The 11,981-nt window shown below is 37.9% G+C and overlaps 1 protein-coding gene across 3 annotated transcripts in view; it reads left to right on the forward strand.

Moving 5' to 3' along the window:
- bcam (basal cell adhesion molecule (Lutheran blood group)) overlaps window positions 1–10,096 on the forward strand; it is a 43,999-nt gene extending 33,903 nt beyond the window's left edge. The window contains exons 9-17 of one of the 3 annotated variants that reach the window (XM_067510970.1): window positions 191–306; window positions 1,481–1,622; window positions 1,915–2,036; window positions 3,012–3,153; window positions 3,789–3,812; window positions 4,393–4,425; window positions 6,073–6,214; window positions 6,754–6,894; window positions 8,081–10,096. In XM_067510970.1, the coding sequence (XP_067367071.1) occupies window positions 191–306; window positions 1,481–1,622; window positions 1,915–2,036; window positions 3,012–3,153; window positions 3,789–3,812; window positions 4,393–4,425; window positions 6,073–6,214; window positions 6,754–6,853 (821 nt within the window). In that variant the 3' untranslated portion in view covers window positions 6,854–6,894; window positions 8,081–10,096. The remainder of the gene's footprint in view (window positions 1–190; window positions 307–1,480; window positions 1,623–1,914; window positions 2,037–3,011; window positions 3,154–3,788; window positions 3,813–4,392; window positions 4,426–6,072; window positions 6,215–6,753; window positions 6,895–8,080) is intronic. The other 2 variants (XM_067510969.1, XM_067510971.1) reach the window with 2 other exon arrangements.
- The last annotated feature ends 1,885 nt before the right edge of the window (window positions 10,097–11,981 follow it).

Consider the following 11,981-nt stretch of genomic DNA (forward strand, 5'->3'; position numbering starts at 1 on the left):
GCCGGCCGATATCCAATAACATTTTTGGAATAGGCTTAACCTGGACTTCAGAGTATGTGTATTTGCTTTGTCGCTATTAAAAACAATTATATTACAGTCATTCTAAGAGCCTTATTAGAGAAGCAATAAGAGGCTGATTCAATAAACACGAGAGAAGTCCTCATGCATTATGTGTCTTGCTCTCTTTCAGACATCGACCCAGTAAGTGTCACCCCTGTCAAACCTCAAGTTGTCATGCTCGGAGACAAGGTGGAGTGGCAGTGTAAGACCAAGGCCTCTGCTCCGCACACAGTTCATTGGAAAAAGGTTTGCAAAATCACTTTGTTTACCCTAATTGTTGCTTCTCTTTTCAGTACAAATTATTGCTCCTGTCCTCATCGTTCCACACAATAATTTCCAAGCATTCAATATATAAAACATGTCATTCTTACAAATTAAAATCTCTGTCTGGGTGTTGAACAAGAATTCTGTCCCTCCTGAGGCTGCATATTTGGATATTTTTCATTAGCTTTGGTCCAGCTTTTGGACAACCTAATATGTTTAATTAACTGGAAGTAAGACCCCATTTCATAAAGTAATGCAGAGCTAACTATATGTGTGGCATCCACACAACTGGAGCCTTTAGGTCTGAGACTGGACTCCCTTTGATGACAGTTGTGGTCTTGCTACACATGCTGCATTGTGCTATGTCCAGTTGCAGCAACTGCAGAGAGAACACTGGTGTTAGTTCTCATTTGTGAATGAGGAAAAAGGGACAGCAGTACATACAGTACAACTCCTCCGTGGGAGAAAATGTTCTGTATATTTTAAATTTACACTAATGGGACAACTTCCTGTCATGTGATTTAAAACTTTTAAAACCATCTGAGTTTAAGTGTAGGCTTTCTGGAATAGTAATGGATGATTAGACATTTTTGGAGTTATGCTATAATAATGCTAGCTAAAGGTGATACTTGTTGGTAACTTAAGCACTCCTAGTGTCTCTTTTCTCTGAAATACAATGCAAGTCATACAATATTGTGTTTATTTTCATTAAACATTATTAATATTACAAACAACAGACTATTTGTTAAAGTTTATTTGAAGCAAGTATGTAAGTAAAGTAAATTCTCAGTACCGGAAAAGCACAAATCAGTGTGATACTATGGGATTTTTGGTATTCGCTCCTGCTCCTCCATTTATTATGTGCAGTGGAACAGTGTTCCTCCTGGATCCTCTGTTGCCAGGCCTGTTGTATCCTGTGTATCTATTGTTGTCTCTCCTGGTTGTGATAGAAACTCACTGACTGTTGGTGGAAAGAATTCCTGTGAGAAGAGGTTGAGAAGACTTGCTTCTCGTTTTGCTTTCCCAGAGTCTTCAAACTAAATGTTCACGAGGCGATCAACTCTCATATTTATGCATGGAGAATAAAACCAAAAAAATAGTGGGCTGATGTCATGAGTCTAGTTGGTTTCATTTCCAGATGTTTGTGTTCCACCAGGGTTCTCAGGTGCTCTCTCAGGACGGCATTCTGTCAATACATGACATTACATATGATAAAGCTGGAATGTACATGTGTGTTGGAGCCGTGCCATCTGTGCCAGGATTGACAGCCCAGGCTAGTGTCAACCTCACGGTCAAAGGTATCACACTTGCAGAGACATATGCATAAAGACACACGTGCATGCAGTCATGCAGTTTCAAGAATGAGGCCTGTTGTGTAAGAACAGTTTATGTTCTATTGTAAAGCTGAGTACTTATTTTCTCATTGACACACAAACACAAAGGAAAATAATAACAACAGCGGCCAATTTGTGAGCATGTGGGCTATTGTTTTACTCAGTGGAAGGAACTAGTTGGAAGAAGCTGAGAGATGCTTTTAATTCGCTGTACTGTTTATAAGAGATGTGACCTTTGTTCCGTTACACTCCCTAGGGAAGCCAATGATTGAAAATCCAGTGCCTGGGGAGGTGGGAAAGGATGGCAAAGTGACTCTGAAGTGCTCGGTCTATAGCTCCCCTGCGCCTCAGTTTACCTGGAAATCATCGGGAACAGAGGTACAGAGACACACCCAAGAAGAGCAGAGACAAAGACAGTTTATTTACAGGAAAGTGTCGCTATTTCAATATAAATAGTTGTACCAGTAAATCTATAAAAAACACAGATGAAGATGATGGAAAAAAAAGCTCATAAATCAGAATAAACACAACTTCCCAGAATTTGTCCCAGTTAATCACGTAGACATTGGAGACAGCAAAGTCACACTCTGACCACTGTAGAGCTAAGCACATACAGTATAAATAACTAAAAACTGATCATTTGACTTTAACTAGACTTTTAATTATTTTTTTAATTCTCACCCCCCTCCTTCTGGAGGGGCTCAGGTCTTTTCTGGGTGGGGGGCTATCAGTCATCGTTGGCTCCTCTGTGATTCAAACTGATTTAAAACAAACACAGCTATCTTTTTTAATGTTTTCATTTGGGTCAAGATGTGAAATTTGAAGGATGATTTATTTTTCATAGCATCTTAAGATCTTCTTCATAGAAGGCTAGTTTATTATACTTCAAAAGCAATTTAAAATGAGAGTGAGAAACAGCTTGCAGGGCTATGGATGGTAATATTTTATTCTTAGACTTTCATATTGATGTGAGAAAGAAAACAGCTTCAGACTCTTAACAGAAGAATGCTGTTTCTTATTAAAAATATTACAGAAATATAGTAATTAAATCAGGTAAAAGTGGAATGAACTTTCTAAAAACATCATTTCAGAGGCAGTGATATAGATTGTAGATTGGAAATATTTTGAAAGCTGACATTTTTAAAGAGCAAGCCGTTGTGTATAAATGAGAATATGTAGAAACACTGAATAAAGCTTCACTGGAGTGTGCTCTGCCTGTCTTTATTGAGAGGACAATATGCTAACAACAGGATAGAATACCATAAAATCAAAATGTGGTTAGGAAACAGTGAGAAAAAGTGGAGAAATTCATGTCTTGTCCTTGTCCTCTTCCCTCCTTTACCTTCTTCTCAGTCTCTATCACTGGATGGCAACAAGTGGGTGAGCACCCTGACCCTACAAGCAACACCCGAGGTCGTGAAGGACGGTGTGACCTGCGAAGCCTCCAATGAGCACGGAAAAGACAGCAAGATCATAGCAGTCTCTCAAAAAGCAGGTGATTGGAGATGTAATGCCGTTTTATGTCATATAAATTTATATAAATAATATAAATCAGTTTTGTGTTATATTGTTAAACAAATCATTTGCATCTTGTTCTTATGTGGCTTGAGGTTATTAGATACTGATATTATGCACCAGTAACAGCTGGCAGAACTGACTGACAAAGTAACATTAAGTTGCTCCTATATGGCGGAAGAATAGGGCGAATATGGATAAGGGTTGACAAATGTGACCTGACACTTGCTAAAATGCTAATCATAATCTACATTACGAAGTATGGGTCGGCAGGGTTATTGTATTGTTTGCCATCTCACACTGTGTGTTATGGAAGTTATGCCAGAACGTGGGATGATTTTAGCCGGTTGCTTCAGGTTGAAGAGTAAAACAAACTCTTTCCCAGCAGCCACTTTCTACATCAGTTATTAAAAGATGCATCTTCTTAAAGGTTCTAATGGTGCAATAATCACATTTAGCAAAACACTTACTGCTAACCACCAAGTTTCTGAGACATTAGAAATGTCTTTACATATCCAGCATTATAATAGTTTTGCAACTTGCTGCTCGTTTCTGTTTACCAGATTCATAGCCTGCAACTTAAACCATTGCTCCTTTTATTTTCTTCTTTTGCAGACATTGACAACACGGCCAACAGAGGTAGAGCCTTCTCCTTCCTCCTCCTCTTCTTCTCCTTCCTTTTCTCAGGAATCTTTGTTCTACAGACCCTGTAATTTTGAACCTCCACCCATTTCCTCTCACCCCACCCCTTCCATCTCGCTCCCTCACACACACACACACACACACACACACCTACACACACACACCTCACACCTCCTTCTGCTGTACTGTAATCTTGTATATTTGCCCTCTTGCTACCAAACACTGTGGATATTGTATATTGTAATTCTTCTTCTCTTGTCACCTTTGTATGATGTCTGTCCTATATTTTGTGGATGCTACTACAATATTTTGTGACCCCTTGGGGACAATAAAGGATTCTATTCTATTCTATTCCTTCCTTTCCTCTCTTTGTTTCTTTACTGTGTCTCCTTTGTGGTCACCTCTACTTTCCCTACTTGACCTTCTGTTTGTCGCTTTTCCCTTTCGCCGTTTTTACTTGCCAGAGTGCTGTGTAGGATTGTGTATAACCGCGTGTGTGTGTGTGCTCTTTGTGGTGTCTGTTGTGATTGTTGCTTTGCTATGCTATGGGGACTGAGAAACTTTCTTTTTCCCAAAGTGCTGCTCTATGGAAACCCTGTGCTTAAGTCAGGTCTGTATCGCTAACCCTATAGACATGTGTTTGCTAGAACTGTAAGTCACTGTGTGTGTATTGATGCCTGCGTGCACACACAGGTTAGTGTATTTCTGTTAACAAGAGCTAACTAGATGTGTTTTTGTATGCATATGTGTATTACTATAGTTGTGAGGATCAAATCTGACATTTGAAGAAAAAGAAAGAGGTGATTTTCTTTTTAGAACCTTTTCATTTAATTTTTGGTATCATTATTAATTTTGGGAGAAGCAGAGATTTTGCTGATTATCCATCACAACTTGAAATTTACAAGATTGTATAAATGGGTTTACGAATAGTAATTTATGAATAGTCTTCTCACGGCTAAATTGTTTTTTGTTTTTTTTTACTTCTTTTGCTTGATTTATTTTTCACTTCACTTGTTCTACTGTACCTGTTAAAACAAAGTAATTTACATATTTAGAGTTTGTGCTGAGCAGCGTTGTGGTGCAGTGGTTAACACTTCCACCTCAGCTCCACCATCAGTGTGTGATTGTGAGTGCGGATGGGTAAACAAGAAGCGCTTTGAGTTCCTATAAGTAGAAAAGCACAATATAAGTGCAGACCATTTAGGGCTCTATGAATTATCTCTGGCCAAAAATAAACTGAGTTTGAATTAGCATTAATGTTTTGAAGTGAGAAAACAGAAGCACTGCCTCTGTGGTTACCTACAATTTAATATGCCCTAATAATCTATTGTATTAAATGTTACCAGATGTATTTTTGAGGCGCCCTGTTCTACACTTGTCAGTATTTTTATTAAGAGTTAGTGTATAAGAACAGCACTCTCATGTTTGTACCCATGTTTCCCTCATTTATAGTCTTTAGCTATAACTATTCTAATCATCATATTTAACAGTCAAGTTTAAAGATGAAATCCATTTTATCATATAACTGTTAAGAAAGCCACCAATAATATTTCCCCAAATTGTGCAGTATTTCAAAAAGCCAATTAAAAATAAGAAGTTCTTTATAGTAAAATCGGTATTGATTCTATCCATCAAAGTCTATTAGAAAATGTCATAGTTTCTTATAAGGAGCCATCAATTTTGAGATTACTCATCTAGTGTCATGTCCTCACAAGTATAGTAATACAGTTGTAGGTGGATAGGTGAGTATGTTCAGTGTTTTCTGATTTTGACCATCTGTCTAGTTTTATCTGTGTGTACAGGCCCTGTTTTGGGTCCCATTACATTTCAATCATTTCATTCAAAAGTTAAACTAACCCCAAACCCCAATCCCCGCCCCCATTCTTTTCCCTGTCCACCCATGCCTGGCCCCAACCTGTGCCCATCCTCTCTGCCATCCCCTACATTTTTCCATCTCTTCGTCTCTCCCTCCTATGTTACCCTTAAATCAAATTGTTTTTTCTTCCTCTCCTTCTTTTCTACACCACAACCCCCCCCCCCCCCCCACCCCCCACCCCCCCTTTCTACACCCTCCATGACGCACCACTCTCTGGCCTTTTAAAATACAAAATTCTCCTTCCTCTCTAACCTCGTCCTACCTCCTCCACTCTAAACAATCCCTAACTTGTCCCTTCATGCTTCACTCCCCAAAATCCTCCACCCCTCTATCCACCTCTCCATCTCTCCCTCCATTGATCCCCGAACTGTGGCGCTGTAGCTGACAAGCAGCAGGGAGGCTCCGGCGGGGTGGTGATTGCTGTGGTGGTGTGTGTTCTGCTGCTCCTGTTGTTGGTGGGTCTCATCTACTTCCTGAACAAGAGGAGCAAGCTGCCCTGTGGCAAGAAGGACAAGAAGGAAGTGTGAGTAGAGATGTGGGGAGAAAGTAAAGGGGAGGAAGGGACAGAAAAGATGCACGGTGATGCACTAACCACTAAACTACACCTAGGTGCTTTTTGTGATGTTCTTCATAAGAAAATATGAGGTTGTTGCATGTTTTTTGTTTGCCTTTTTAATGTACAATAAAGGCACATTTTTAAGAAAGAGGAAACATGTTACAAATAAATTAATAGCAGCCAATCAAATTAGTATATAGTAATTAGTAGCTGATCAGTATCATCGATAATTATGCCAATTTTTCCATAAAAATCAAAATACATTTTTGCAACAATTTACTGGGTTAATGCCAATTCAACGTTTTTATGTATTGTACATAAAATGTTAAAATACATGCTTTCTTTAGTTGTCCAATATCATTTGTTATGTCAAGAACAGTGCATAGGAGTCCGAACTGTGGTCAGCACACTGTCTAAATCCATTAGGTGCAAAGGAACAAAGGAAACATTTTGATCAACACAGTCCACTGACTCTGTCTTTTTTGTTTTTTGCTTTCTGTCTGCAGGGCCACTGGAGAGGTGAACAATGACATTGTGGTGGAGATGAAGACGGACAAGCCCAATGAACAGGCCGGTCTCCTCAAGAAGAGACCATCCACAGAATAGGTCAGGCCAGTGGACATGGCGTGAACAAATATGGGCTCAATGTTGGTATCAGACCAATCCAGTTTTCATAGGTGGTTAATGAATGTAACTCATCAAGCTCAAGTAATTAATGATATGCAACAACAAGTTTATGCCCCATCAGTTTTTTAACAAGAATGCAATAGATGACAACAAAGCCACTCCTGATCTTTATTACCTTCTCACATGAAAATAGTTTGTAGTCCACAATGTTATTAATGCAGCACCACAAGGCTGGGAATGATGACATAAACTCACCCACAGTAGATTCTTCATGGCAGGTGTGATCAGTTTGACATGAACACAAGGTTTACAGTGAGCAGGGATATCTTCAGGCACATCAGTCATGCTGATTGAGTGTCTAAAGTCAGGCTTAGCTCAAAGAAAGCACATTTGAAAAAGCTGTCCCCACCGCTCAAATGATGGAGGGTGACAGCTGTACGGCGTCACCTGAAAATGCCATCACAAATGTAAAACATTTCATCGTTAAATTTATGTCAGTGGCATATTGGACGTGAATGTGAAAGCTTGTTTAAGCGAGCCTTGTTTTATGTGATTTTAGAACTACTGACAGCAAAACTGGATGACATTTTAGAACTGCAAGGAGATTGCAGACACATTTCATTTTGCTTTTGAAATGGATATAACAGGGAGATATAAAAGTCTCTCTCCATATTCTATCAAGTGACGTTTCTTTCTTGTGTTGCCAATAAAAAAAATACGACCCTCTAAGCTCTTCTAAAAAGCTGCAGCCAAGCACAGACGGATGTTAAATCTTCACTTTTTGACAACATATTTATCTGATCTTACATACGATATCTAATGCCAGCTGCCCAAACACATTCAGTGTCAAATTTAAACAATGAATATCTAACTTGTTTAGGATGCTGAAAAAAAAAAAGTTTTTCTAATTTTATTTTATATTTTTTTTTATTTATTGTGTTTTATTTGCTTACTTATGTAATTTTATATTTGTTGTTTTTTATGTTATGTTAATTATTATTATTATTTTTAATTTATTTTCGGTCCCATGCGGGAGGGGTGGCTGAGTGGGTAAATGTTCAAATATTTCCTAGAATTGTCTTAACAAACTCAATAAAAATCAAATAACAAAAAAAAAACCAAACGAATAATTATGCACCATGAATAAGGAACTAATGATTAAGCATTGGTGAAGTGTTTATTGTTCTCTCTCTTTCTCTCAAACAGTAATGAACAGAGTCAAGACACGCAACCGACAGAAGGATGAAGGGAAGGAGGACACCAGGCATGAAGACAACAGGGCTAATTTTTTATTTACTACACTAGTGAGGGGGCCAACAAATAGTGGAGCATGGAGTTGGGATTGTGGTGGGGCATTGTGAGGCACACAGTGTTTGGCCTTTGTTATTCATGTTTTATGACCTGGAGTCGACCAGGTAGGTGAATTTTATTTTTTTTTTTTACAGTTTTTTTTTTTAATTCAAGATTCAACTGCATCCAACTGTGCTACCACAGGTATAAACCACACATTGATAATATGACATCATGGGTTGTTTTGATTGAAACTCTTATCACACCCTTTGGTGGACTGAGCACTGAGCAGTGAGTGCTGAGTAGTGGCCACAGTCCAAGCACAGTGGCAGAATCTTTCCCATCTACCCCAAAATGTAAGACAAAATGCCATTAAACCACTGTGTTTCTTTATTTTTCTAGAGCATGTGTTCGCATGGAAGTTTAACACTGAATGTCTACTTTGCTTTGGAGCCTGCACTTATATTCTTCTGCTCTCAGCTGGGTATATTGGGGAAAATGATCACAGGCTGCCCTTCTGTTTCATTCCTCTCGATAACAAGTGATGATTTTCGCTCACAACATTTAATCTCTAAGCACACTGTTGGGTGCACTTAGTTGTATTATTTCTTTTCAAAGAAGCTGCGTTTGCATTCTTTCTGTGTGCTTAATTGCATATTTGGCACCTATGAACACTGATATATTTCTTTTACAGTATAATTAACTTTCAGTAGAAACAGCCCAGCCATTAAAAACACCAGTCATTTCTCTAAAATTGCTTGCCTTTATAAATCCAGCTAAAACACACATCACCAAACAAGCAGGCTACCAAGTTGTAAAAATTTTCTTTTGCCATTTCCAGTGTAGTTGTATATTATGTTAGTTTACAAATTATTTCTTTCTGTCCTTTGCTCTCCTGTTTTTTTTTCCTGTAAATTAAAATTCTTTCTTTCACGTCTTTCACGTGGGAGGTGGAGCTCAAAGTTACTGAGCTGCTGCCTCTCAGTCCTTTACTCCCTAATGAAATCATTGTCACAGTCACAACACACAGTAGTTCTGCTCAGGAAGCCCAATTATTATCAGCCTTTACTGTAAAATTGGTGGAATTTGGTTGACAATCTCAAACTGTGGCCTGCTGAGTTGTGGATTTCCTCATAACAACAACGAGGGACATTCAGTGGCTGTGAAGCATAGATTCACCTGTTAGCAGATATCACTGGTGTGGGTTCACTGTGGCATGATACGAGCAGGGAAGGGAAGGTTTGTGCGGGATCGGGTTACTTGCCGGAGTATGTGTTCTATCTTTTATTTTTACCAAATCTAATTGTTTTTGAGTGTTTCTGTGTTTAGGTACAGGATACTGACATTTCGGTTTCTCCCCTACACTGTTGGGAGGTCAAAGATGTTTCATAGAGGGGTGACGCACCCTTTTAATTTGTTGTACACTGGAAATAATGGCCCTTGATTTATAAAAAGAGGTCACTTTAAACCACTATCTACAACCTTTAAGCTCATTTTCATTTTTTTATTGTCTGTCTACTGATCTTGCCATGTTCACTGTTAGCAAATCTGTGTTACAGGCTAAGTTAAATACGTAAAATTCGAGCATTGTTTCTTTTTTAATTTCCATGTTTTATATAAAAAACTACAGTGATGTTAAAGTGTTTTTTTGTTTTGTTTTGTTTTGTTTTTTAAGAAAGGGGTTTCTTAAATTTGGAACTACTGAGTTTTCATTTTCCATTTGCTGAGAGAAGAGAGAAATGTTTGTAGTTATGTTTTTTAGGACTTTTTTATGAAATATTCTCAGTGCTTTACTTCTCTCTCTCTGTACTGTAATACTGTATATTTTGTGGTACGCTGTTGTGACCTCTGTGGTGTGTTGTTGCATCTTTTTATTTAGTTTCATCTGTGTAGAATTTATAATGAAAAAAAAACTTAAGAAAACCAATTCCACCTCTATTTTCTCTGTGTTTTTATTCCCAGCTACACAACAGGCAGTTTACCAAAAAGAAAAAAAATTTATTTTTTATTTTCTTTAGCTTTATCAGTTATTTTTTTCATTATATGAAATTTGTTTTGAAAGTCAATGCATACGCTTTCTAAGAGACACAACAGCTGTATGAGAACTAGAAATTGAGTGTGACTATACAATATGGCAGCAGAAACACTTAGTCACCACTGCCAAACCATCATCTCTAAAATCTTCATTCATCAGACCGAAAGTTCTCAGATTGCTTTTGATGTAATTCATCCTTGTATGTTTCCTCTTACACTTCCCAGATGACATCTAAATTGATTCCCAGCTTGCACCAAAGTTTAATCTCTTTGATATGAGCAGCTTTATGTAAATTTCCCCTCATATTGATTGATCCCATGATTTGCTGTGACAGAACAGAAATATCAGGGAAGCTCATGTTTTGCATTGATAACTGCTTTAAAGGATGGGCTCACTGCTGACTTCATGATTCACTGTTCTCTCTGCTTGCTTTCATGTTTAGAAATGAGCTGAAATGAAGCCATCAATCATCAGCAAATTACTGTGCTGCTTTGTGCATAGATCAGTAACAGTTTGTAGGATGACATTATCAATAACAGCTATGATCAAAATTGGCTATTTAAGCATTCATATATAAAAGCCAACTATTAATCACACATAGAATCAAGTAATTCTTTCAAAATCAATATCTTTTTGATATTATTTCTCTCTATTTTGTTCTCCTCTAAAGTTAGGATTATATAACTCACCTTGAACCATTTTGTGACAGTTCTTTCTAGTACATCTCCGTACATAGTCTCCGGACATAGGCCCATCTGAGCTGTTGCTCTGACACACATGCTCTGCACTGCCGCTTTTCCATTAGGAAATGAAAAGTCTGTAACCGGTGTGACCTGGAGGAATCGATATGTGTTGGGAATACAAAGCGGCAAAGAAGCAAGAAAAGCAAGACTGTGTGCAGATGGGGGGAATTTATGGGAAACATAAATAACCATGTCATTATCATCCCCTGCTGATGAATGGAGATGAGAGTACTCCATGTGTCGCTGTCTTCAGGGTCTTAACATTTTAATCTCTGTAATGAAACCTTGAAATATTTGCTATTTCAGATTTTTTTTCCATTTTAAAATATCTCTCGGCTGAATTCTTATATAAGAAAATGTCTCTATCATTCTCTGCTACACTGTGCTACACTCCACTACACTCTGGCAAGTGACGCAGGTGGTCATCTTTATAGAATAACATTACAAAAAATTGTCCAAAACTTTCTTATCAAGCAAGTTAGAATTCTCTGATTGCTTAGAAATGAACGTCTCTGCACTACTGCAGTCCTGAACAACACTTAACAGCATTTTCTAAATTATTTGTAATGACCCTAATACACTGCAACAATAATGACTCGACTCTGCTCACAGAGTACATGTGTGCAACTTTTTCTTTTTCCACAAAACATGGTGGAGAAATTAAATGTTTCCCTAAATGCCATCAAACTCTCAGCAAGACAGCAAGTGCAACCACAAAACAGTAGAAGAAGAGAAGATTATTAAAGTTACTTGCCTTTGATGTTACATACTAAAATCTGATCTCCCATTAGCCCCATAAGATACTGGTCATCACTGCAGTAGTAATACCCAGACAGTGTACTGAGCTGAGAAAGGGTGTCTTTCATTATTTATGAATTCAGCTTCTCATTTAAAAAAAACACTGAGGGATTGGGTAATTTCCTTTTCTAAAAGTTACAAAGTTTCATTTAAAGGACACAATTTCTCTGATGTCAGTTTTAGTGATGAATAAATGTATGAAGTAAAGTCACAAGCAAAGCAAAAACAAGTATATGATATA

The sequence above is a fragment of the Channa argus genome, chromosome 7 (genome assembly GCF_033026475.1).
Source record: "Channa argus isolate prfri chromosome 7, Channa argus male v1.0, whole genome shotgun sequence".
Lineage (NCBI taxonomy): Eukaryota > Metazoa > Chordata > Actinopteri > Anabantiformes > Channidae > Channa > Channa argus.